This window comes from Aythya fuligula, chromosome 7 (assembly GCF_009819795.1).
Source record: "Aythya fuligula isolate bAytFul2 chromosome 7, bAytFul2.pri, whole genome shotgun sequence".
NCBI lineage: Eukaryota > Metazoa > Chordata > Aves > Anseriformes > Anatidae > Aythya > Aythya fuligula.
In genome coordinates, this window is record NC_045565.1 from 16,003,189 (window position 1) to 16,029,040 (window position 25,852).

The 25,852-nt window shown below is 49.0% G+C and overlaps 1 protein-coding gene across 12 annotated transcripts in view; it reads left to right on the forward strand.

Annotated features, from left to right (window-relative positions):
• The first annotated feature begins 12,091 nt into the window (after nt 1–12,091).
• CAMK2G (calcium/calmodulin dependent protein kinase II gamma) overlaps nt 12,092–25,852 on the forward strand; it is a 107,597-nt gene continuing 93,836 nt past the window's right edge. For 7 of the 12 annotated variants that reach the window (XM_032191281.1, XM_032191285.1, XM_032191286.1 and 4 more), the window contains exons 1-2: nt 12,093–12,230; nt 13,955–14,049. In XM_032191281.1, coding sequence (XP_032047172.1) covers nt 12,166–12,230; nt 13,955–14,049 — 160 coding nt within the window. In that variant the 5' untranslated portion in view covers nt 12,093–12,165. Of the gene's footprint in view, nt 12,231–13,954; nt 14,050–25,852 lie in introns of all 12 variants that reach the window. The other 5 variants (XM_032191276.1, XM_032191278.1, XM_032191279.1 and 2 more) reach the window with 2 other exon arrangements.

Here is a 25,852-nt window from a genome sequence, read left to right on the forward strand (position 1 = left end):
CTAGTCTGAAGAGTCCCAGTTCACTTAGCCTTCCTTCATACCTCAGCATTACCTACCTGTGGTCATCCTTGTTGCCCTTCTTACTTGTGAATAGTCACGGTCTGCTCAGATTCCATCCTTTTGTACGTGAAGGTGGGATTTTTTTCCTGATGAGCATCACTTGACATCTGCAGTAACAGTTAGTGCAGGCAAAAGAGACCAGCAGAAAAAAGCAAACATGAGAGTGGAAAGGAGTTCTGCCTTTTGGGGGCAGTATGCACTCGTGTAATAAAAATACCAAGCTGTATTTCTCAAGCACAGACTGTGGGTTTGTTGTTTCAAGAATCCTTATACAGGAACTACCTCCCCGTCAGACGTGATCTGGTTCCTTACACCTCCTGTACTCATTAACAGTGGGGCCATTACTTCAGACAATTAAGTAAATGTTTCTCTCACCACCTCCAGTTCCTAGAGTTGTCTCTCTTTTACTGTAGATTTCTTGTGAGTCATCTTTTTTTCTTTTGTCTCAATATATAAGCATGCTTACTTCTCCCTTATTACTCCTGCTAGTGGATAACTATTTGAAGAGACCCTATAGAGATGCTCTTAGTGGAGGTTAGGCTTTCAGCACAAGTTGTCTAGGCAAACTATTAAAAACAGTGGTTAGAGGTTCTCTTGCCCGTAGTGTGACACATGACAGAAGCAAGTGGCACCTTTAGCCTGGAAAACCTTAATTTAGCTCCTGGGAGCTAAAATATATGCTTTCTGGTCTTTGATTTCTGCCCTGTTACAGTGTACATACAAACAGAGAATGGAATCATTATTTTCTGAAAAACACAAGCAATTAATAATTGAGATAAGATGGTTAGTTGTTGTAGTAGATACCGATGCTTAGACTGTTTTTTTGCAGTAGGAGGTTTCTGAGATGCACAGAAAAAGAATGATTACTTCATAGCTGGCCCATCCTGATGTTAGACCTGCATTAATTTTCAAGAAAAATGCCTTAAATTAATTCTGATAGGATCATGGGATGTACTTCAACATTTTTCTTTTGTATTTCCCACCATCCTTTTTATGTGTAGTATTAAAAGACTGTTTTAAATAGATGATTAGAAATGAATTTTAATATATGCATTTAGCTATCTTGTGTAAATCTGTTGTTTTCCTCAAACATTTCATTGCCAGCTGACAATTTCCCTTCAAATAATTAAAAAATACATAGCTGCTGAGATAATTTCCTAACTGCCAAAAATCTCTTTAAGCTTAGAAAACTGAATGTAAATGATTATTTGTGATTTCTCCATTGAGGTAAATGACACAGAAAAGGGCAAGATCAATTTCTTCTCAGTCTTTTCTCTAATAAGTTTATTTATTTATTTAATTTGATTAGTTCTGTTTCTGTAGTGATGTCCAGACATGACTTATTATTGCAACTCTTTTTCCTCTCCTTTTATTGCCATACATCACTGGAAAATCTTGCTGGCTTTTGTAAATAAGTAGCCCTTCTCTAAAGGGCTCTGTTGACCTGAGAGAAGACAAGATAGCAGGTCAGCAGAGGAAATGCTTTATGATAAGAAGGCAGGGTCACCTGCTTCAAGTTCCTAATGTAAGGTTAGATTTAAACAAGGGCATGCAAGCAAATGAGCACAAAGAGGTTTTTTACAAGCGGAGAGGACAACAAACACAGAAGTTGTAATGTCAGGAGCAGGACACACACATAGTTGAAGCTGACTGAAAGGAATATAGTTCTGCAATGTGGGTAATTCATAAACCCTTAAAGTGGAAGCATTTACTTAGCTAATTAAACCCCAGAGTTAAATACTGTAAAATAATCATTGTGGATGTGGTTTGAATCCTCTGGCAGTCTAGAGATCTTGGCAGCCAGGGTCTTTACACCTGGGAATGATTTATGTGTGCAGTTATTCAGCTTTAGCCGGAGTTGCACATCAGCTAAATATTGCAGTGAGTGTTTGCCGTAGGCGTTCACTTTCAAGCTCTGCAGCGGTTCTGCAGCAAGGTTTGCTGCTGCCGCTAGATGGCTCTCGGCGACGCTTTCTTGAGCACTGCTGAGCATCTCAGATGGTCAGCCGGTGATCCAAACTGTGCCAGGGCGGCACGCAATTTAGCCACAGCAATCCTCGTTTGCACTAATTTTTTGTCTGATTTGTTCTTCTTTGACATAAGGAACAGATGGACCATCTGTCATAATTTTGCAAACTATGATCTTCCAATGATGATCTGTTTTAGTGCTGTCTGTAGGACTAGAGAGCATGCAATGCTGATGCTTGTTTTATAAATGCCAAGTTTCATTGGCAGTGAATTGCAGCTTCTCCTTCTGGCCTCTTTTTTTGAGTCAGTGGTAGCAGGACAGTTCCTGTAGGCACTGACTATTTCACTTCCCCCACCTTCCACTTAGATGTTACCAGTCTGTTTTAACTGCAGATAGCTTGTATATTTTTAGTGCTACTTGTTAAATCCTTCCCAAACACCACGTGCTTCCAAGCCGTGCTGAAAGGTGCAGACAGGTCCTGAAGGTTGCCTGTCCTCTGCTCCTCAGCTCCAGAATCAGCTTGTGTGGGCAGGGTGGGACACAAGTCCAGTGCGGGGTTGGGGGGCGTTGCTGCCAGTCAGCCTGTGCTGGCACCTTGGAGAAGTTACACTGGAAACGTGAATTCTGCATGTTGCTGTCGCTGGGCCTTGTGCTTGTACTGGTGTAGCCATAAGGCCCCAGCACCCGGTGCTGTGCGCTGGGTATAAACATTATGCTGAGATGGTGGGGTGGTAGATGCCTGGCAACCAGCAGCCATGGGGAGTCCATGTAAGTGTTCTTTTCACTTCATACCTCACTTGCTACTGTTCCATCTATAAGCCTTGTAGCTGACAAAGTTTTGGCTGGGAGAAAGGAGTGGGAGGTGCAGAAGGCCAGACCCTCATCTCTGGCAGCCAGGTAACCTCCCGCAAGGTTTGCCTGTTAGCAGAGGGACTGAGACAAACGGGCACAGATGAGTTTACTGCATGGTTTCTATAAGAAGTCTACATCTCTAAATCAGCTATACGGGAGTCGTAGTTCAAACCTGTGTCTATCACAGTGTTTCCTGTACAGAAAGGAACAGATGTTACCAGAGTTTGGACAGTCATGAGTGCCCCACGGACCGGTGCTCTAGTTGGTCACCTTTTCACTTGAAGATAAAATAATGCTTTGTCACTCTTTCTCTGACCCACCCCCCAGTCTATCTTTGCTGTAGGGAGCTGACTCTGCTCACTGCCGTTGTCTCTGGATCCTTGCCCTCCACACATTCTGACATTTTTTGTGTGGGAATATGTATGTAAAATTGCCTTTTGTCTGTCCCTGCACAGTTTGCAGTCACTCTTTGCTTGGGGTAACAGCTAAGGGGCTGTAGTGCATGTGTACACAGGGGCTGTGCACCATCCAGCTGCATGTACACATGCACACCTCGAACATGAGTCACCTTGTCCACATCGTCACGGCTGGAAATGCAGCTCTGCCTCCTGCATTCACACGCACTGCTGGGATTTGCAAGTATTCAGGAAACAAACAGCCACAAACCAGAATCTTATTCTGCTGCTGTGATGGGTGTTTGCTCATACTTTCGTGATGTAACATGAGGACATTAAACACAGGAATAAACCCCTCCTCTGCAGCACAGAAATTCCTTAAAGTTTTTGAGGACTTGTGAATGTGCAAATATTTGTGTTTCCACAAAGTCAGGTGTATTTGCCTTCTGCCCTTCAGAGGCAGGAAGTCTGTGTCACTGCAGCCTCACGGTGGTGGATTCTTAATGGGGATCCCAACCCAAACTGACAGATGGTGGATGTATTTTTTTAACCTGTCAAGAACCATCTTTTTTTCTTTTTCATTTTACTTTTATTAACAAGATACAAAGAGTGAAGTACACTCAGAAGCAGCAGCAATAAAATTTGCAGCCACTCCACATAAAAGTGTCGCAAGAGCATAACAAAGGCTTAGTGAGTTTTTAATTGTAAGTGGCACTCCATGCCGAAGGCATAGTTTGGGGGAGAAATCTGGTGAGAGCTGCACATTTAACTCACAGTGGTGCCCAAAATTGAGATCGGTTGGGAACTGCCTGTGTCTGTCCGTGCTGGGGGAGCACCCTGGGTTCTGCCCTGCCCTCGGCCACTGCATGCCTGTGGGGTCACGCGAGAGGCACCGTCCCTCTCTGCCTCATTTCGCCCTTTGTGAAACGTGATTTACTTTGCTTATTCCCACAGGTTTCATGGCTGTAAGTGGGGAGTGTAAATCACCGCCTTACTGTTGCTCTGGCTGGGACCTCAGGCCCATCTTTCTCACTGCATGCTTTCTCACATACAGGGAGATCTGAACCTTGGAGAAAATGGAGAGGCCAGCTACTGGGTGGAGGCTTTGCTGCGGTTCCCAGATACCCTTTTGCTGCATTTGTTGGCTCGGGCTGTGTTTGTAAACACTCACAGGCCCTCTCGTTTGGATTGTTCTTTGGAGCCAGATTTTCTTTTGATGTTAAACAGGATGTGTGTGTTAATTAATTTACTTTACTCAGGGTAGGAAATTGCTGCCAATGTTCTTTGAAGAGTCCTGTGAGCCATCTCTCCCCTCACATAAACATTCAGGCAATTTTGGTTAAAGTGTTTATTTTTTTTAACTATGCATAAATGCTAATCTGGCTGTTTTACAGCAGAGAGGCTTTACAGGCTCCTTTAAAAATGTCAAGGTCATGTTTAAACAGTTACTGTTTAAACTGAGGAGATGAAGCACTGGACCAAGAGGATTCAGAGATAAAAAAAAAAACGAAAACCAGTATTTTATGTTAACAGGTGTTACTTGAGAGTGTAGCGCTCGTGAAAGTGATGGTGAAATACTTTGGAGGCTGGCTGCTTCTGCATCTGTTCATTTGTGCTTACACCGTAGACATTGCTAATGAACATACACCCTTCCTGCCTTAGTCCTGAGTTGAAAGGACTTCTGCCTGGTGATGACAGGAAAGCGCAGACTCTCTAAATGTTGACTTCCTGAGAGGGCCAGGAGGGGCCAGTTCATGCTGATTTCAGCAGTGACGTCTGTGATGTGGATGTATACTGCTTCGTGCTTCACAGTGGTCGAGGAGGCTCAGATGATTAAAAGTTGCTTGTGAGGCCTCTCCTAGTACTCTTATTCCAGGACAATAATCTAGAGCCATTTAAATCCAGACCTAATGGAGAATTTCATGGAAAAAATTTAGAATCTCCCCAAGGACAGTGCCATAAATACAACTGAGATGACAAGAGGAAGGAATTACAAGATTGATAGTATGAGATATATGCAGTTTATCTTTGAGTTGAGTTCAAACAGCTAGTAATGGCCAAGTGGGATGATGACTTTGCTGGTGAGAGTTAAATGGAAAGTTGTTTTCGCAGTGATCTGCTCTCCATTTTAAAAAGCAAAGAAACAAAATGTGTTGTAGCTGGCACTGAATGGAAGCCTTTTAGCAGCAGCAATAGAAGGCAATGATGGACTGATCCACAGAAACCACACTGCTCATTTCTCATTCCTTTTGGTTATGGGTGACCCACAGCAATGAGGGAGTTGCTTGTGCATATTCTTCTCAACACTCTGAAAGACAGCATTCAGCTCATCAGGACTGTCCATCCATCATCTTTTTTGCAGGATTACCCCCCCCCCCCCCCCCGGACAGATAACTATTTAAAAAAAAGAGGGAGACCCCACCACAGCACAGGGCATTAGTATCCAGTATTCATTCAGTAATCAGCGCCATTCAGTACGTCGCATGTATAATGCCATACGGTGTTTTAAGTTGGGGGAGATATCTGGGATATAGGGAGAATCCGTGTTCATCCTTTACGTAAGAGTCACGCAATCCTGTTTAAACAAACAGTGTGAATCTTAAAATAGCCCCTGGACATTCCATGGCGATGGCCATATTCAAATGAATGTTCAAGATGTTTCCCCACTATCGTATACCAACACTGTAACCCTTCAGTGACAGCAGAGCCTTCTAGGCAGTATTAAGCTACAATGAGCACTGGAAACACAGATCTGGTCATTTGCTCTGATAAAGCAGCAAAATCTGCTTCTCTGTCGTCTGCTCACCAAGGGAGACAGCAGGCGTGGAACATTTTGAGGCTAAGGCCATCTGAGGGAGATTTTAACCATTACAGTTACTGATAATTATTAGAGCAATTCATAGAACGTGACCGTGTTGCCATGTAAATGGTGGGGCATCCTGCTCTGCACCTGATGAACAATTGACATTGGCCAGTATAAAGAAGATAGGGATGAAAACTTGAAATTCTTTCAATGTAGCATTATTAATGTTGCAGTAGATAGACGTAGAGGAAATCATTCTTGTTGCTCAGAACATTTGTCATTAGACATTACAGTGTCCTTACATTGTATTATGTATATATTGTATATGTCATTACAATGTCCTGTAATTCTCACTGGAGTTTTTTATAAAGTTCTCTTCATACATTTCAAAGAATAGTTAAAAATGATAAAAGCATAAATATTTTGTAAAAGCGATCAGTTAAGAAAGCAGCCAGTGGACACTGCAGCTCAGGATTCAGACATGGTTTTATAGTGTTTCTCTAGCAAAGGGAGCTTTAAAGAGGAGGCTGGAAAGGCTTCTCTTGTGTAGCTCACGCTTTCTAACATAGAGTAGTAGATGGAATAGTATTGGATGGACTTGGACTTCCATGAGAAACATAAAATGAGGCTGCTATTGCCCCTTCTGCATGGGTCTGTGGATGAAGTACTCAGGTCTTCAAGACTGTCCACGTGTGCTCTTCTCCATGAGGCTTTGCCCAGGTGTCCTGTGTCCTTGTGCAGGAATCCAGAACAGACTGTGAAATCGGCCAATAAACTTGGCATTGATCCCTTAGCAAAGGTAGGATAAGGCTCCAGAGTCAAGACTGTGTGGAGTGAGCTTACAGCAGATAAAAGAGCTGTACATATACTGAATGCTTCCTTTTCATAGATGGAAACCTAAAGCATGCTTTTGAAATCCAAAGTGTCAAGTACTTTAAGCTGAGACCTAAAACAGCTTGTCTAGGTGGCTTGCAAAAGTCCTAATGAGAGGTGTGTGTCCCTATGAGTTGCTGGGGGAGGTGGGGGACCAGAGGCAGGCCACCAGCAGGTACATGCAGCCTGCTGGGGGGCACCCCAACACACAGAGCCTGCCAGCCTACTGCTGCCCTCTCCTTTGCCTGAACCCCCTGGGGGCAGAGGCCCGTGGCACGGAGGAGCGGAGATGTGCAGAACACAGTGGCCATTTGGACATACCTACTGACCCTGCCTCGTAACAGGAGAGAGCACTCTGTGACATTAAAATAGAACAAATTCGCAGTGCTATCAGGTTATATGTTTTATGAGCCATATAATTAACATGCGACACTCAGTGCCATGGGATATTATTGACTTAAATAGCTTAGTAAGAATCAAAAAGGATTAGGCATTGACATGAAACAGAATAGCATATGTACTGACACAAGCTAGGATCAAAATTACAAGGGCTACCAATCCTTGAGCTTCAGGGCATATTTTGATCATCAGCTTGGGGTCAGGAGGAGAGCCGTGCTCTGAGTAGTGTGCAGTATGCAGGTGGGTCGTACCGATCTCTTTATTGGCTTGTTTTGATTCCTTTCCCTTCTCCTTCTCTGTCTTCCTCTCATCCCCTCCTGTTCTCCAGCCCTCACATTTATCATCTGGAATAGGTCACTGCTGAAGACAAGACACTAAACTAGATGAATGGCTGAATGGTCTGTACTAATAGGCTAATTTAATGTTTGTATCTTTCCAGAACTCTAGAATCTAATGTTTGTTTCAAATATAAATTTTATATTCATTGGCTAAAAAGTTCATCTCTTTCCATCCTTCCTTCTATGCGTGCTACTTTTTGTCAGCTACACCTACAAATCCACTTGGACTCATTTGATTCATGATTTTTCAGAGGCAGCAAATGAACCTGATTTTGAAGGAAGGAACAGAACAACCAGACACATTAAAGGAACCTGTTTTTTATGGAAGATACTCAGCAAATGCTTAAGACAGGGCTTATTTTGAGAGAGAGATCTTGTATTGTATAGCCAACATTAATAATCACCTACAAAAATAAGTTATTTTTTTCTGTATATGTGACAGTGAGTCCATTGTCAGTCACAGTAATATTATGTTTCATTGAGGTAACACTCTGCATTCTGTAGAGTCAGAAGCAAACTAGTTGTTATGAATTTTAGCACTATTTTCCCTTTCACCTGCTAAAAACGCTCATTTTAAGATGATACAATATTTTATAAAATTCTTGGGGTGTCGGTGTTTTGTTTTGTATTTTCAGTTGTTACTATATCGTAGTAGCACCAGGAAGCTCATGTAAGAGCAGGGCAGGTTGAGTTGCATGTCCTGTAGGTGCCCTGTGAGCAATAAAACCTACCCTGGAATTACTCGCTCTCAATGGACAGCAGAGGTACAGGGACTAGAAATGGCTTGATTCCTCGAGGGACCCCCAGTTAATGACAGAAAACCAGAGGATGCATGTTTTAAAAATATGCCTACTCATTCCAGTTGTTGTTGTTGTTTTTTTTTTTCCTTCTTGCTTTCAGTCTCCCAGACTCTCTCTAACTCCACCCATTCTTACCCTTCCCAGGTCCTTTATTTTTGCTAACGCCCTCTCTTCATATCTGGCACCAGTCAGCACTGCTCCGCTTGGCTGGCTGATACAAGCTGCCCTTTGGCTCATTTAGCGTTGCTGGAAAGGCGCTATCGTGCAGCTTCTCCAGCAGGTCGACGTTGTACTTCCCATTTTCCACAGCAGGTTGAATTGCAGTTAGCTTCTGTGAACTCATTTTGTAGCCCCTCACTCTGCTTCCCTGAAGACCAAGGCTTTTGTGTTGTTGCCTTCCCATTGACAGTCTTTAACATGCCAAAGCTGACCTTAGGCTCCGTGGACAGATGGGGCCTGATCCAAAATCCATTAACATCAGAGGAAATGTCCATTTATGCCCATCAGCTTTGCATCAAATCCTTTGTATTTTACTTACTTTCTTTAGTGCCTCTTACTCAGCTCCGGTTATTAAAATCAGATTAATCTCTGACATATCCCTGACAGTTCAGCGCACTGTATAAGCAAGGCAGTGCTACTTCAAAAGATAGAGACCAAAACCGCTATTCCACTAATGTGAAATCTGAAGCTGGCCCACTAAAAGCAAGGCATTACTTCCAGATTTCATTCCGGCATAACTGAGGTCAGAATCTCTCTTACTATTCATTAGCTGAATCTCCTGTTACTAGCGCAGAGGCTCTCTCAAGAATGTTTCTTGCTGTTCAAATATATATTTCCTGGTCTCTGCAACGTTGCTCTGCCCTGGCACCATTGAAGATTCACCCGTTTGCAGTTTTATTCTCAGTATGAGTAGAGTGCTATGTCAGCCAGAACATCAATATTTCTTCCTGTTGACACAATACGCTCTCATCCATATTGCCATCCCTCCTCCTGCTTCATTTTGTCTACATTCCTTTTGAAAACTCTACTCCCGTAATTTAGTCTCCCACTCAATACTTGGTTTAATCAAGTCTGTCACTCAATTTATATCCCACTTCTCGCTTCACACAAGTTTCTCGGTTAGCAATCTGTTCTATAGCGCTTGCTATGCATAACACATGGTTAGCTTTTCTTTCCACTCTTGCTTCTCTGTTCCCTTTCTTATCTCCAGACTTCACTTTTCCTCGTAACACTTCAAGATTAGAGACTTCCTCTTCTGTCTCCTTCTTTTTGTGTTCTACGTGTTTTTATGAGACCTCTGCATTCGGGTCTTCTTAAATACCATGGGGTGCCTTCTCCCCAGAACAGTCTTTGGGTCTGGTTAAACAGTTTTCAAGTTTAAAAACAAAATCATACCCAAAGAGTCCTCTAGGGCAGGAGCTGCCTTTAGCTGAGCCTCTGGTAAAGTGCATAGATAATAACGTCGTCAAACTTCTTTAGAGTCCTTCAGTGGGTGGCACTGAAACATTCTTTGAAGCAACTTAAGCATCTAACACTTTTTTATTTCTGTTTCTACATGTCCCACCCACCCTGGGTTTTTATTTTTTCTGTTATGCATCCCCTCTTGTCTCCCATTGTAACCGCCTCATCTGCTATTTGTTTTAGCAGGTCCCAGTTAAATCCTAAGAATTACAAATCTTCCTGCTTCCATGCGTTTCTTTCATCATGAGTCAACAAGACACATGCGGCCTTTTCTGGTGGTGAATGTCTTCCTCCCTGCCTACTGCCCGCACTGTTTAGAGTGTATGCTTGGACTACCAGTCTCCCTTGTGTTCATGCATATCTTTAGGCAAACTTCTCCTGTTGCTGTACTTCTTTGTGGTGCCTTGTGCCCCCTCCCATCTTCATCATCTTTCCTTAGTTTGTAGGAACACGGGACAAATACACAAAAGCTTACATTCTCTCCCTCCGGCTGCTCTGTGCTAAAATCTGGTCTTAAATGTCCACCCCTCAATTTCTGTGGGTAGGAATAGCCAAAGAGCGGAGTACAGTCCTGTTCCAGGCGCATCCACACAGTTTTACATCGGGGACTTGGTTGCATGTCCGACTACATTGCTTGGTGCAACCACATCACAAACTTACCAGCTCTCCTTTCCTGCCCAGCAAACAGAATTGAATTGTGGGCAGTGGAGGCGCGCTGCAGGTTGTGCATCAGCGACACTGGCCGCCACCACTGCCTGTAGGATCTCCCACTTGGGATTTGTGCTTCCAGCTGACTGCTCCCATAAGGAGAGGAGTGTGGCTGAGTCAGACTGCCTTCCTCCTCATCCGCAGCTCTTCTCTGAGAAACTGGTGGGCCACTGAATGAGGCTGTGGGAGCAGCTTTAGCTCAGCACATTTATACCCAGCAGTTGGCACCTGTTGCTTAGGTCATTTGTTGGTCCCTGACTTATTCTGCTGGGTCAGCAGGTTTCCAGGTTTAAGTGCCGGCATGGCGTAAGACACAGAGCGCTCCTGTTTCATAATCTCCTTCTGGAAGTGCTTTGTTGTAGCACTGCTGCTGTACTGCCCTACTTGTGCTCTCTCCTTTCTGCACAGGCTGCTCGGGTTTGGACCCACCGCATCGCTCAGGTGCGGGCTTTGCCTTTAACCTGCAGGCTGAGGGCGAGGGGGGCGATGCCGACAGATGCCGCCGCCGCTTTTTGTGATTGAGTAACACGATTTCGCAGTCCAGTTGCAGAGCGGTAATGCATGGCACTTACACGGTACTTTTCATCTGCAGATCAGTTTAATGCTGCTCCTGGCTTACGGCACGCTCATCTGCCCCTGCCCGGAGCAGAGCCTGCGCTCCGGGGCGCAGCGGAGGCCGGAGCCGTCCTTCCCTCTCGCCTGGCTCGGCGGCTGCCCTACAGAAACCTGCACGTTAAGCACATTTGGCGAGCGTTCGGCCCGAGCCGGGCTCGCTCGAACGAGAGGCGAAAACAAAGTTGCTCGGGAAGGCGCTGCGGGCAGCACTGCGCCCCGGGGGCTGCTCGGCTCCCTGCCGCGGCTGCGGGCTGCAGCTTTGGGGCTGCCCCCGTGTGTCCCGCCGCCCTCCCCACCCCGCTCCGGCCGCCCCCCGGGCCTCGACCTTCGGCTTCCCCTTCCCCCGGGGGGCAAGGGCGGCCTGGGGCTGCCCGGCGCTGCCTTCCTCCCTCTCCTCCTCCTCCTCCCTGCAGCAGGCAGCAGCACCCCTGCCCTGCCGCCGCATGCAGCAAGTTTCCCGGCCGCGGCCCCCCCGGGGCTGGGCGAGGAGGGGGCTGCCCCCGGGCCCCCCCCAGCCCCGCTCCCCCCGGCCGGGCGGTGCCGCCCCGGAGCGCCCCCGGCGGCCACACCCCGGGGCCGGGGCCGGGGCCGGGGCCGAGAGGGGCGGAGGGAAGGGAAGGGAAGGGAGGGAAGGAGGGGGCCGGCGCGGGGTGTCTCCGAGCCAGTTCTCGCGGTGCTGGCCAGGCTCAGCCTCCTTCCCCTCCCCGGCGAGCGGTGACTGTGCACGGCGGAGCGGGGAGCGCCCAGCCGGCAGCGGGGGGAGCCCGCGGCGCCCCGCACGGCCGGCAGGGACAGGGGGCTGCCGAGCGGCGGGCACGGCACGGCTCGGCACGGCCCGGCCCGGCCGCCCTGCCCCATGCCCCAGCGGCGCTGAGCCTCCCGCAGCCCGAACATGGCCACCACGGCAACGTGCACCCGCTTCACCGACGAGTACCAGCTCTACGAGGAGCTCGGCAAGTACGGAGCCCGCTGCGCGCCCGGCCCCGGGGCCGCGTCCCGGCTGCAGGAGGACGAGGAGGAGGAGGAGGAGGAAGGGGATGAGCCGCCGAGCTCCGCTGCTGCTCCCCGAGCCCCCCGGCTGCAGGGGAAGGTGTCCCCGCAGCCTGCCCCGGCTGCGCGCTCCTGTTGCAGCCCGGGACTTCCTCTCTTCCCCCTCGCCCTCCCCGGGCCCGGCTGCCCCCTTCTCCTCCCCTTACTGCCTCTCCCCTCCGCCGCACGGTGCCCTTCCTTCCCTTCGGCCGGGACGCGGTACTCGGCTGCCGCTCCGCGATGCTTCGGTCCCCACTTCCTCGTCCCTGTGAAAGGACCAGGTGCTGCTGCACAGCGCTTCGCCCTCCCTCCGCCCTCCCTTCCTCCCTCCGCACTTGTCTCTGCATTGGCAGAGCCGCTGCGCCCTCGGACGGGGCTCTGCAGGGGGACCCGGAGGGGCAGCAGAGCAGCGCAGCGGCCGCCAGGCTGGGATTACGGGGACGGTGCCTCCCTGGGTGCCGCCGCTCCCCCCCCTTCCTGCACCAAGCGCCGGGCTCTGCTGCATCTCCGCTCCCCGGTGTCCCCATCCGTCCCCACGCTGCCGCAGCTGTGTGTCGCCAAGCCCGGGCCCCGTGCTCTCGGCGCCGCTTGTTGGTTTGTAGGCAGAGGTTGAGGAAGGGGAGAGAAAGGCAGGACTCCGCAGTGCCGGGAGGGCTCGAGCTATTGCAGGCGGTCTGTAGGGCGAGCTGTCTTCTGGGGCCCGCGAGCAGCTTCAGTGCCCGCTCCTCACGGTGTCACTACGTGCGTTTGTCCATGGACGTGGGCTCACGTTCCTGTTCTAAAAGAACTTGCAGTTTTCTGCCGGCTGTCTTTTATTTGTCCTTTTCCCCATTCCAAGCCTTTCCTGTAAAGCCAGTTGTTACTCTTTTTCCCACCTTTTTTTTTTTTTTTTTTTTTTTTTTCATGTCCTTTTGAAAGAAGGGACCGCTTTCAAGCACTCATCTGTTTAATCCTGTAGATTTTGAGTCCCTATCTTTTCACCTTGGTCTCTGTTGTATTATCTCTTTTTTTCCTCACAGAAATCCTTCTTCCCTCTCTCTCAGACCTCTTCTCCGAGTGGCTCTTTGGAGTAGTTGTAATAATATCAATAGTTCCAGCTTGAGAAAATGTACGAAGCCTCGTAGCTTCCTACTCACTTCATTACTAGGTACATGCTTATCCCCATTTTGCAAGTGGGTAGACAGCTGTAAGAGTAGTAACTTCTGCCAAGTGTTGCAGGGATTTTGTGGCAGAGCTAGCGCTTGAACATGGGCGAGATGAGTCCGAGTTGTCTGATGTACCCGCGGGGGATGCTGTCTTTGGGAGATGGACTCACGGCTGGTGTTTGCGGCGTCGTTCTGGGCTGCTTGTCTTCCGTTCATCCGTCCCCTCGTGTTCTGTCTCTGTGCCCGTATGGTCCCCTCCCTGTTCCCGCTGGTCTGTCCATGAGGGGGCTTGAGGGGGCTTCAGGTGGGCGTTGGAGTACTGCATATACGAGGGTTTATTTGCTGAACAGGCAGCATGCACTGTCCATCGGATTCCCGTGTGTCATTTCCCTCCTCTGTATGTCTTCTGTGCTGTCCTTAATCTAGTCCATTCTGGGGATAGAAACTGCTGCTGTTGCATTCTTATTTTCAGTTTCATAGCGCCTATCCTCTTTATTTTTCTTTTAGGGGAGCCTTCTCTGTGGTCCGCAGATGTGTAAAGAAAAATTCGTCACAGGAATATGCTGCAAAAATCATCAACACCAAAAAGCTGTCAGCCAGAGGTTAGTGTCTAAATCTACTCTTGTTCTTTTTATTAATAGAAAATGCTTCGCTGCAGTTGAAGCTGTAATAAGTTTAAGGGATCTGGAGTTGTTTGTCTGGGTCACTGTTTGTTTCTTACAAAGCAATTGAGTTATGTGGCAAATACCAGATTAAAAGGAGGTTAGCATAGGAGGATAGAAAAATTCCTGTGTCTGGAAGTGGGTACTTTGTGAAGTCACGTTGTCTTTTCTTTTGGGGATCTTTCTCCTGCAACCTGGGCTAGAGGTAGGTTTATAGCAAGCTTATCTTGGTGTGCATGTGTTCTGATCACTTGAGATAGAGACAAGTGTTCTGGAGTGATTTTGCTGGATGCTTTTTCTACATAGGAGATCTGTCTTACCTGAACAGATGTGTGGTTTTGTTGGTTGTTTTTTTTTTTTTTTTTTTTTTTTTCTTTCTTTCTTTATGAATGCTACGTAGCTTGCTCCTGTCATGTTGTAGTTAAATGTGGTGGGTTTGGGAATTAACGAGTTTGCCTTCAAAGGCAGAATTTGGCTGGCTGGGTAAATGCCAATTTTTTCTTGCAAATTTGACTTCTCAGTGAAGTAAAACAAGTACTGCTTGCTTTCCTCAATGCCGGGGTTTCCTAAAGCTGAAAAAGCTGACTGTATTTTTAAGAAGAGAGAAAAAATCTTAACTTTTTCCCCAAGCTGTCGGACCTCTGATTTCTGGGGACATGCGTATGTGCAAAGGGTACTGTATGCTCTAATGTGCAGGGAGTGTGTGTCTTCAAGTGCGGAGGGAATCCTTTGTAGGGGTTAAAGTTGCTTTGGGGCTAGGCAGCCTAATGGAGAAAATGAGAGAAATCGAATTGCAGTGAAAGATGCTGAAAGCAGAGTGCAACAAGTTGAGATGCCAGAGGAGACTGTTTCTAGAAGGTTGCGGTCCTTAGAGGCCTTTCAGATTTGACAAAATTGATGTGTTAGGCCTTGTCTGCCTTGCTAGCCGAATAGATGGATTATCTGGGGGGTTGGCTGAGAAATGAAAATAAGGCAGGAGGAGGAGGCGAGTGATCTTTATAAATGGTATAGAAGTGGAGAATATTTTGCTCGATCCCTACAAAAGAAGAAAAATAGGATATGCCTTCTCCCTCTTGCCAGAATATGAAATGTGATGATAAGAGTGTAAGATGGCTTGGAGAATGGTGAAGAATTTTTGTTTACTCTATTTACATGGAGTGTCAGGAGTACAGGGTGCTGTGATGAGAGAGCTGATTTTTTTTCCCACCCCTCGTCCCTGTGACTCGTGGAGGTACAAATACATGACAGTCTTCGGTGTGTCGCCTGAATTAAGTCATGTTGGGATCCAACCGGTGTAGCCGTGGATCGTTTAGGAAGTAGCAGCAGATCCCATGTGCATTGGTGTGCCCTTCCTGGTCAGGTGAAGCCACTATTGTCGTAGGTGGGATATCCCATCTTTTGAGCTCAGAATTAATTCAACTTGGTCTGGGGGAATTTTGGGGGGTGGTTTTGCTTTGTTGGTGGCTTGATAAACTGATTGCAAAGTAGAAGCTGTTTTCCTGCAAAGGAGGTGATGTTGAAACTAACTCTGGAGATAAGAGAACTGTGGAAAGCTGCAGGTTTAATAGAGTTGAAACAATTCAGAAACGTACTAGCACAAACCCAAAAGTAGCAGAACTGATTGAGAAAACTTGTGTTTGAGCACCCAAAGAGTTACAGAGGGAGCAATATATAGATCCTGATTGTTTTTTTGTGGTAAGTTGATAACAGTTTTATGATCCAGGAAGTAGGAAAAGTAAGTGTGGATGAATACAGAATATGTTTTGATCTCCTACTTGCTTTCTATATCTCATACCTTCCTGTAAATGAAATACATTGAGGATGCTAATCTGGTCCTCAGCTTCTTAACTTGAGGCAGTTGGCAATGATTTCCTTAGGAAGGTATTGGTTAGTTAGAGTGCAGGCATGGGGCGAGCCAAGAAATGAACTGGTTGTTTCTGGTAATACAGAAGAATGTCAGAAACAAGAAGTATTTGATCAGGTTTCCTTGAAGTCTAAGTGAGGAGTAAAGAATCTGTTTACAATGAGAAGCGGCCGGTGACTTGGGGTGAATGTATGGTTTCCTCACTTACTCCAGCTGTGCTCACTGATGCCACGAGAGGTTACTACAAGAAGGAACCCAATGCTTTGATAGCAACTTAGTGAGTTCACCTTGGAGTAGGGATTTAAAGGACTGATGGAAAAATGCGTGCTGTTTGGACGTTGCAGCTGTAAATCAGTGATTAGAGAGATTCGATTGAGCAGCCTGGAAATGAAAGTCTCGAGGACTGGCATTTTAGAAAGCTGTCTGCCACGGGGAGAATTACGGCGTTAATTCTGCAGTACCCTGGCTATACGTCGCCTGATGCTTCCTTTCCCAGAGCTGGCACCTCTCCCCGGGGAGGCTCCGTCTCTGCCTGGCAGGACACACGCGCGGGGCTCCCTGCGTGCCCAGCCTGTCTGCTGCGTGCCTTAACCCACCCCCCGACCTGCCTCCCGCAGCAGGGTTTTCTCCTGGGTTTGGTCACGGTGCCAGAATATTCCCTTGTGTGGGGGGACGCTGTCTCTCTGCAACTTAGGCATTGCTAAATCTACGATTTTGTGCCCTCTCTAGCAAAAACTGAACCTACTTGACGTAGTAACTGCTGCTCCAAGAGCCAGAGCCTTGCTGCTGCTGAGGAGTACGGCCCGTTGTGGCCTCGTGGAAGCGTTGCTACTGCCATGCCTCTCTTGATTGTCCAGGGAAATGGTAACAAAGCCTCCATCTCCTTTCACAGTACTTGTTACCTTTAGTTTTCTAGGCTCTTGGTGAAGAAATAATAGCGGACTGGGAAATGCTGAATAGCTTGGTGCATGTAGCTGAAAAGGAGGAAGAGGAACACTTGAGGATGAATTGTGTGTATTTGGAGGGCTCTGTATTACCTGGCATGTTTGTCACTATTCCTCAAAGCAGTGAGGAGCTGAAGAGGCTTGGTGTTGTTACAGGGCATGTGTCTGAAAGCAAGGAGGATGAATGCAGTGCCCCTCTCTGTGAGGGGTGGTTCTAACGACTTCAGTCTAGTAAAAGCTTTTGTAAGGTAGGAAAACATGAAGTCAGATGTTGAGAGGAGAATCTCTCATTTCTTTTTTGTCAGTGATTTTCGGATGTCTGTTCTCTCTTTTATTAAATCATGTTAATCAGAGCTGGTCTAGATTAAAATTCATACTTGGGCTTTAATGAAGTATTTGGTATTATTCCTACTGTGTTGATGCTTCAGACTGTCTGGTGAAGAGTATGCCAAGAACTTTAACAGTAAATAGGGGCCAAATGCTTGTGGAAAGGGAGAGGAAGCAGACTTTACCTTAGTCAGCATTCAATTGACGTATAAGAGCAGTGGTTATTACACATGGGGGAAATACAATGCCGCAGTCATCTGAAATTCCTGCGGGACTGAACGCCCGGGCTTTCACCAGAGCTGTGGGCAGACAGAAGTAGTATCAGTAATTTTTTGGAAGTTTTGAGAATGAAAATCTGTAGCAAACAAAGCTTCGGTTTGTGGGCAGCAATGAACTTCAGATCAGCTAAAGGTACTTGCAATGGTCAAAAGAAGGATGAAGAGAGGAGCAGTAGCTTCAGTAGCAGCTGGGAAATGTCTGGGATCTGACTCTCCAGTGTTAGTGTCTTGGGTATGGAGGAAGTTTCTTGGGGTTGGTGATGGAAACCCCAGTTATCACTCACGTTGAGAGCAAGCATCCTGAATGTATTTCATGGGATTGTCCTGCACTGGAAGGATGTAGGCAGAGTTCTCTCCTGTGGTAATTCCTAGGACGGTGTTTATACCAAACTGCACGTAGTGAGCCTACAGCAGGTGTAGGGTGACAGCATTTGTGGCCCCTTTTTGTGGGAAGTGGGGGGAGACTTCTTGGTGTGTTACCTCAATTGTTAAATTTTCTTCACTACTAAAAATCTGTGTCTTTCAACTCCTGGAAGTGATACCTTTTGAAGAAAAAATTAAAAGCAGCTGCTCTGGAAGTTAGACCTCTTCCCTGCTTTCTCCCTGCTGTGTCTTTGCTCTTGCCTGTGGAATAAAGGGGTGGAATCTCGCCCTGCTTTAAGTCTTTACAAATTTGTAAGTGAGATCAAAATTTGCAGTCTACTCAGTTATTTTTTGTTGCTCCTCTAGGAGATTATGTGGATTGTGGGAGGAGCAGGGAATTACTTCTGTATATCAAATCTCACCAGGAAAAAGTGCTCTTTACAGCTTTAATTCAGCCTTTTTTTTTTTTTTTTTTTTTTTTTTTCCCCATGCAGCTCTCTTGTCCTGGGCTTTCAGACCCAGAGTGGTTGTTGACCTGGGCTTTGTAGTGTGTTTTGTTGGAGATGTCAGTGGTGGCTTCCCTGGCTGCTGAAACACTGAGCTTGCTGCTGCAAAGAAAGTTGAGCAGCATCAGTCGCCAGCCTCTGCTTTGATGTGCTCTGTAGATGCTCTTGCCTGCATTGAGGTTAGGACTCCGGGGCTGCTCCTGTGACCAGCAGCTTTCAAGCCCCTGTGGCCACAGCACTGCTGCACTGCAGGCTGCCACGCCGGCTCCGTGCGGCAGCGCGGGGAGCCCGGCACGGTGATCGCGGGCAGCCCGAGCACAAATCCCAACTCGGGTGCAAGCGTCCTGCGAGAGGTGTCCTCTGGCTGCGCCTGTTTGTAGGTTGGGGACAAACGCCCTTTCTTGCAGAGGGCAGCAAATCAAGCTGTGTCCTCTGTGCTGTACTTGCTGAGCAGCCAAATCAGGTCTGGTCATTCGGCGTGGGAGGGGAGCTGCCCTTCCTACGGGGGGCCTTAGACCGAGCAGGCAGTGCTTCGCTGTGCCCCCGCTCCTCTTCCTCCTGCGAGCAGGCTGGGGGATGCTGTGCTTGGGGAGCACGTAGCAGAGGAGCTGCTGTGATGGATGGGGATTTTTGTGGAGGTGCCTCCTGCGATGGGGGCTGTGTGAAGCTGGGGGCAAGGGGCAGAGCGCTGCTGAGAGGGGTGCCGAGGGGTGATTGCTGCGCTGGGGGGATGCACGGAGAGCAGGCGGCCGAACTGCCGTGCTGGGAGCTGCAGTACACATGCGTGGGGCGGCAGGCTGGCAGCGGGGAGGAGGGGGCTGCCGTGCTGCTGTCGTAAGCTGCAGCCCTGGACCTCCCCCTGCAGTGAGCAGCACTGCCTGGGAGAGGAGAGGGGCTCAGGCAGCAGGCGCTGGGGGACGTTTCCCTTGAGGCGTGCTTGGAGAACAGGAGGGACCCTGACCTTGGGCTGGAAACGGGGGGACGCTGAGGGTCTGCCTGGCTCCTCGCCTGCCCCAGCGTGGCAAACGGTGTGGGAGAGCACCTGGGCTTTTGCTGGGGCTCACTGTGGCCAGAAGCTGGCTTCCTCCCTCTGTGGATTTCAGTGATGGCTGGGGTTACCCCAGGTTGCCTCTCAGTTTACGCTGTATATTTTATAAAGGAGCTGGAACAGAGCAGACAGGATTTCAGCTCGTGTCTGTCTTCTGTGTGGTCACATTGAGTATTAAATTTCCAGCATTAACAATGAGGGGGGGGGGGCAGCGGGCACCCAGATTGGGCAGGAGCTCCTAGAGCCGCAGCGAGGTTGGGGAAAGGGGCTTGGCAAGAGAGTCAGGTTTCTTGTTTTCCCAATATAACCTGGATTTGCGTGAGGCAGAGAAGTGATTAGACTAAGTCCTGCACGTGTCCCGAAGCCCTCGGCTCTAGAGCATTTATCCTGCTCAGCGAGCCATGATGGAAATATTTCCAGGTGTCCTGTGAGTGAAGAGCAGGGCGCTGAAGCACCGGAGGAATTTGGGGCAGGGAGAGCTGCCTGAATCCCTTGTAAGCAGGGCCCAGTGCAAGAGATTGTTGTTGTTATTGCCTTTGGAGTATAGCATGGAAATCTCACAGCCTCCCCGAATCCTTCTCTGGGCAGTGCTAAAACCATTGCCGCCAGAGAGGACCCGTCCATGGATCATACAGAAATTGCTGCTTTTTTATCCCCTACGTCTCCACAAAATGGCAGGCTATTTACCCAGCTGTTTTCAAGAGAGGACTGTGGCAACTGTGTCCATTGCAGTCCCCTGAACAATTATTTTGACCCTGTAAATTGGGTGAAGACCATTTTTAAAAGGGAGGCTTGCTCATATAGCATGGAATCTCTCTCCACTCTTTGAGCACCATCTGTTTGCCTTGCTACCCTTAAAACCCAGGCATCGCCCCCCTTTAGTTAATACCTGCATGTCACCTGTTTTGGAGTTCCAGATGTGGCAGATTTTTTTTTTCCTTCCTTTCCTCTGTTCTTGAAACCTCCCAGTTTTCACCAAGATGCCAGGCTTTACTGAAACCCATGTTAATTTGCCAGTGTCAGAGAAATTGGGAGTACTTCACTTAGCCATATTCACCTCCAGCAGTCCTTAGAGCAGCGATCTTGGGGGAAGCAGAGGTAGGTGCAGGCATGGTGGTTGCTTTCTGGTGAGCCAATAGGTACTGAATTCTGAGGTGTCACAGGGGTTTTTTTTAATGTATGGAGGAAATGTCAAGCTGTAACATCAACAACTGTTGTTGCTGCTGACCCTTAGGACAATAAGCTTAATGCTCCAAAACATGGGGTCCTGCGAGCTAGGCTGCCGGCAGGTTCCTTTTATTTACCTTCTTAAATTTACTGTCTATTTAAATGTCACTACGTGCTGCTGCTACGGCTGCCCAAGCCTTGTGGTGTGGCTGCCTACAGGATTTCTGGAGAAGAGTGGCAGGATGCTACTGAAGAAGTGGGCTGGCAGCATCTTAGAAATCAACATTCACACCACTGAGGGTAGCTGAAGATCAGTGGGATGCAGGTTTAGCCTTCTGGGGAAAAAGGAGTTTGAGGATTTGGATTCTCAGTAACTTTTTCGACCTGTTCACTCCAGTTCTTTTTTCATTTCTGTTTCAATTTTCCACTTTCTTTGAATGCTCAGTTTGCTGACAGGGATCAATTAACAGTAGTTCTGGCAATCCATGAGGCTTTGATTGGAGACACACCTTCAGTGATGCTGCTTTCTCCTCGTCCTTCCCTCCCGGCTTATACTGCAGGATCCCGGTCGCTCTCACCTTTTAGATCAGTGGACGGGGGAAGCTGTTGGCTGCTGGAAGTGGCGAGTTCCTGGCGTGTCTGAGGGTAGCTGAGGGGTGTCAGCAGGGCTGGTTGCTGCACCTTGCCTGTTCACCACGGGGTCAGGAGAGGAGGAGACGTGTGCCTTTGCTCCGTGTGTCGGAGGCTGTCTTGCTCTGCTCTGGCAGAGGCAGGGGGAGAATTCCCCGTCCGTGAGGTGAGTTGAGTAAATACAGTGACCTTTCTGAGAATGCACGTGTGCGTGTGGATGTGATACTGTGCTCTCAGCACTTTCGCGTTGTGTTCCTGAGCATGAGTTACATCGCTCGGGAGCGCTGACCCGCTGCTCTGCTGCTTCCGTCCCAAGCTCCCACCTCGAGCTCGCCGCCTTCCAGGCACCCGCTGCCCTGGGCTGTCCTATCTGCCCCGTGGCTGGGGATGCTGGGATGAGGCCGGGTTCATGTTGTGCTCCTGAGACAGGGGCAGGCCAACCTCTTCTTCTGCTGGAAGCCAGAGGTGCTTGGGCTGCTAAACACGCGCTCCTTTTTGCCGGGGTAGCTTCTCCTTTGGAAATGCGATTGTGGACGGGAATCTGTCAGAGGCCCAGAAATTGCACTGAGAGGGAGCAGGCGTTGTGGGAACGAAGACGAAGTTAATTTGAAAGAAAAACAAAAACAATGCAAATGCATCTCTGGGGAAGGAAGGTGCCTGCAAAGATGAGGCTGGGAGCGGGCAAAGCCCTCGGCAGGCCCGCGGAGCCGGGCGCTCGGTGGCAGCCAGGCCTGGGAGCGGCAGCGTGCCTGCTGGGGCAGAGCTGCTGCCGGATCTCTGGGGGCTGTTGCCATGATGACAGTGGCAAACAGGGACTGAAAAATTCACCAGATGCATGTGAGCCAAAGGATTAAACTTTCTCATAGGAGGGGAGGGAGGGGAGGAGGGCGGGTGATGCAGTATTAACAAAGGACAGCATCCTGGTGAGAAATACCAGGCTCGCTGCCCTCGAGCCGCCGGGATGGCAGGGAGGGGACGAGTGCTGACACTGCTCCTGCAGTCCCTGCCCCTGAGCGTGCAGCTAAACTCTGGGTAACGCTACTCAGACAGATTCCCTCGTTGAAGCAGGTGTGAACACATCCTGCTTTACTGGGTGAATTGGCAGGATTTGTATTCTTTTGGCAGATGAAAAGTAAGAAGTGGGAAAAGCCTTTTTTTTTTTTTTTCTTTTATCAGCCTCTTTTCACATTCCCTTGCACTAACAAACAGCTCTGTTTGCCTACCTCGTGCCCGGAGCTTTTCCGCGGAAGGGCTGGTGCAAGTCATCGGGTTTTGTTGTTGCCTGCAGGTTTCAGGCTATTGAACGTGAAGCCTGCATGAGTGGTATTGGAAATGCAAGGCTGCTGTCACCGAAAGTGTGTGGTGCAAAAGCATGTCAGCACGGTCAGTGCCGTGCTCTTGACCCTACATGCTGGCTTGTCCGCGCTGTGTGACCGCTGTACGGACTGGTCCTGGCCGTGTCAGGGTTGGCTGGGGAGCAAGGAGCTGGTGATGGAGGTGTCTGCCCACGGCTCCCAAAATCTCAGTGCCCCATGGCTCAGAAGGTGGTACCGCGTGGTAGGTGGCAATACTGCAAATTAGTGGGGTGCCTTGCTGCAGTCTGCTTTGGGAGAGACCGACCTGGTCTTGCTCCGTGAACCTCTGGTCACTCTTACAAGCCTAAAATGTTTGCCTGCAGCATTGCAGTAATGAAAGCTAGTTTCTCTCCAGAAGGGCTTTTTCAGCTTACCTTAAAATGTTTGCTTATGAAAGAAGAAATTATTTTTTATCAAAATTAATTGTATGGGTCTTGCCCACTAGCCCAGGTGTCAGTAGGTTTTTGAAGCCCTTGTGAATTAGGGCTGTGAGAGAGCGAGGATGTAAGGCTCCCAAAGGCCTGTGGAAGGGATGCTTTGCCCTTCCCTTGCTAGCAGTTCTCTTGCAGGCTTGTGAGTTAGCTGGGGTAGGCTGCAGCTTGCCTGGTGCTGGAACTCAGCATCTGGAGGGGCTTTGTCTTCTGCACCACCTCCAGCGGGCCAGCTGGGAGGTGACAGCCGTGAGGAGAGAGCTGTCATTTCTTGGCGATGAAGACAAGGCTCCTTTGAAGGGTGGGCTTTTCTCAGTCCCCGGGGAGCAGTGAGGGAAGGAGAAGAAGGAGAAGAGTGAGAGAAGGAGAAGCACATAACGGTAGCTCAGAGGGTGAGTTTCACTGCAACTTCTCTCTCAAAGCAGATAATTTCCTGAAACTGCTGCTTTGCTCCAAGTGTGCCGGGTGTCTCGGAGTAGTGTGCTTCTTGCTTCTGTGGTCTTGCTTCTGGGTGGGGGTCTCCCAGCAGAATACAGCCGGCGTGTGAAGCTCCTGCTGCTCTGGGAGGTGTGTGGGACTTGGTGGAGTGCTTGCTGCTGGGGGCCTGGTGTCATACACCTGCCTTGAAATGCGACTTCCCAGGGGACAGCCCCTTCCTCTGGGCCGCCCGCATTAGATGCACACGTGAAATAGCATGGGTGCCCTGGAAGCTCTTGCAGGGAAGCCAGCCTGTTAGACCTTGTCTTGTATCGGTCCCCAGCGCCTGCCAAATATACTTAGCATTTCTACTGTAGTGGTGCAGCTGCCATCCTGAAAATGTGTACGTGTCTCTCTTTTTTTTCCACTCCCCTTGTATCGAAGTGTATAATATTTCATGGGTGGTGGGCCAAGAGATCACCCAGGATGGCTGGAGAAAAAATAGCTGTGGAAGAGGGAAGCTGTCTCCGGTGCCCCGTAACCCAGAGGGACTTGCTGGAGGGCTCTTGGAGGCCGATGCCGAGTCCAGCCCGGTGATGCCAAGCAGGGCTTCCTCCTGCTCTTTGCCCAAAGAGGTGGTATGCTGTTAAGTTTTATTTTGCCTGCCTCGGGGCCTTTCCATGTAAGCCCTGGGTATCAAATGTCCCCTGTTGCGATTGTGTCGGAGAGATTACGCGTGTTGAAGCTGCACGGCTTTGGTTTAGAGCTAGTGCCAGCGCAAAGAGAGCTGATGCGTGATGGATGTGCTTCTTCAGTGCAAGTCCAAGTAGTGATTCATAGATCTTGTGTTACTTTAAATATTCCTCTTTTTTGGACTGCAGCATTGGAAAGTGGCTTCCAGCTCTGCCCATCTTTGTCTGATTTGACCGGCATCTGGGATGGATTTGGCCAACTCTGCAGATGAGGATATTGTGTTGCGCCTACTGCTTGTTAGGAAGTTGCCCAGTTTACAATTTTCAGTGTTGCCTGATGAGTGCTGAGCAATGATCCACCCCCTCGCTGCGTCTGCATTAGTCTCGCACTTAGCACGGATGAGGAAGAGCAGCGAAGCGTTGGTCAGCGCCTCTGCGTGTGGGGGCACTCCCACGGCAGCAGCCTGGGAGCCAAGCTCTCGGCGCACTTGTCTTCTCCAGACAGTCGAGTTCAGCATCAGGGATGAAAAAAGAGGAACGAGGTAGTTTGCTATTTTGATAATCATTATCAAATACTGCTGACAAGTGCTGGTGACTCTGGCTGCTGCTGGCAGTTCGTGTTCCTGCAGAGCTGGTTCCCCAGCTCTGAGCAAGCGTTGTGCCTCCTTAACTCTTTGTGGCTGTGGATGCCTGGCTTCCTCAGGAGGCCTGGAGCACAGCTATAAAAGCTTTCCCTCCCACCACCCTACAAATGATCAAGAAGTTTCTTGGCTTTCACAGGCTTTGCAGCCTGCTCTCCTCCCTGGTGAAATGTCAGTGTTAATAGTGGAAGTTTTTCTCATGAAAAACACCTGAAACTCCTTCTCCGTATTGGAAACAGAACTTGTGAAGTTACCTTATCTGAAGGGGCACTGGGTGATGAAATGGGAGCAAGGAAGTATGCAGCTCCATTGAGCCCGAGGAATTTGCATTCTCCCTCCTGCATCCCTGAATTCCTGGATCCTGCATTGCAGTGACCGGGTGCTGCTGAGACCTGCTGCCCTCGGCTGCCAACCAGCTGCAGTCGGACTGGCACTGAGCGAGCGGCTCCATCCAAAGGCACCGGCACCCGATGTGGTCAGGTGGTGGGAGAAGAAAAGAGCTCCTGGCCAGAACTGAGCTCCCTCTGTGGGGTTTCCCTTTGCTAAGCTGTGTGCTTTCGGACCCTCTGCGTGGCAGGCTGGAGGCAGAGGGGCTGGAGCTCCTACGCAGCTCTCAGTCACCCTCTGGAGAGGGCACCCGTGTGGCCGGAGCGGCTCCGTGGCCCCTGTCTCCCTCACGGCATGTCCACTTTAAGAGGGTTCATCTGCAATGCAGCTGTTAGCGGGGAAGTTGTGTAAATCAAGAGGCAGTGAGCGCAGGCGAGCCCGCTGCCTGCAGTTGTGGCTGGGTCCTCCTCACAGCCCAGGGCAACTTGCTGAGAAAGGCTTGCAGGAGGAGGAAGGGGCGGCAGCAGCACGGTGCAGATGCAGGGGCCCCTCCTGCTCGTGTCCCTGCCTGTTCAGGGGCTGGAAGAGGTGAACAAGCACAATGGGCAGCAGCCCCGGAACTGGAAAATCCTGTCCTGCTTTTTGCCTCCTTGCTCCCTTGCCACGGAGCCTAACCAGGTGTTTGCTTAGGGCCGATCCTGTCGGAGGGCTTTATTGCACACTCCCTTCTCACACAGGATGTCCTGTTACCCT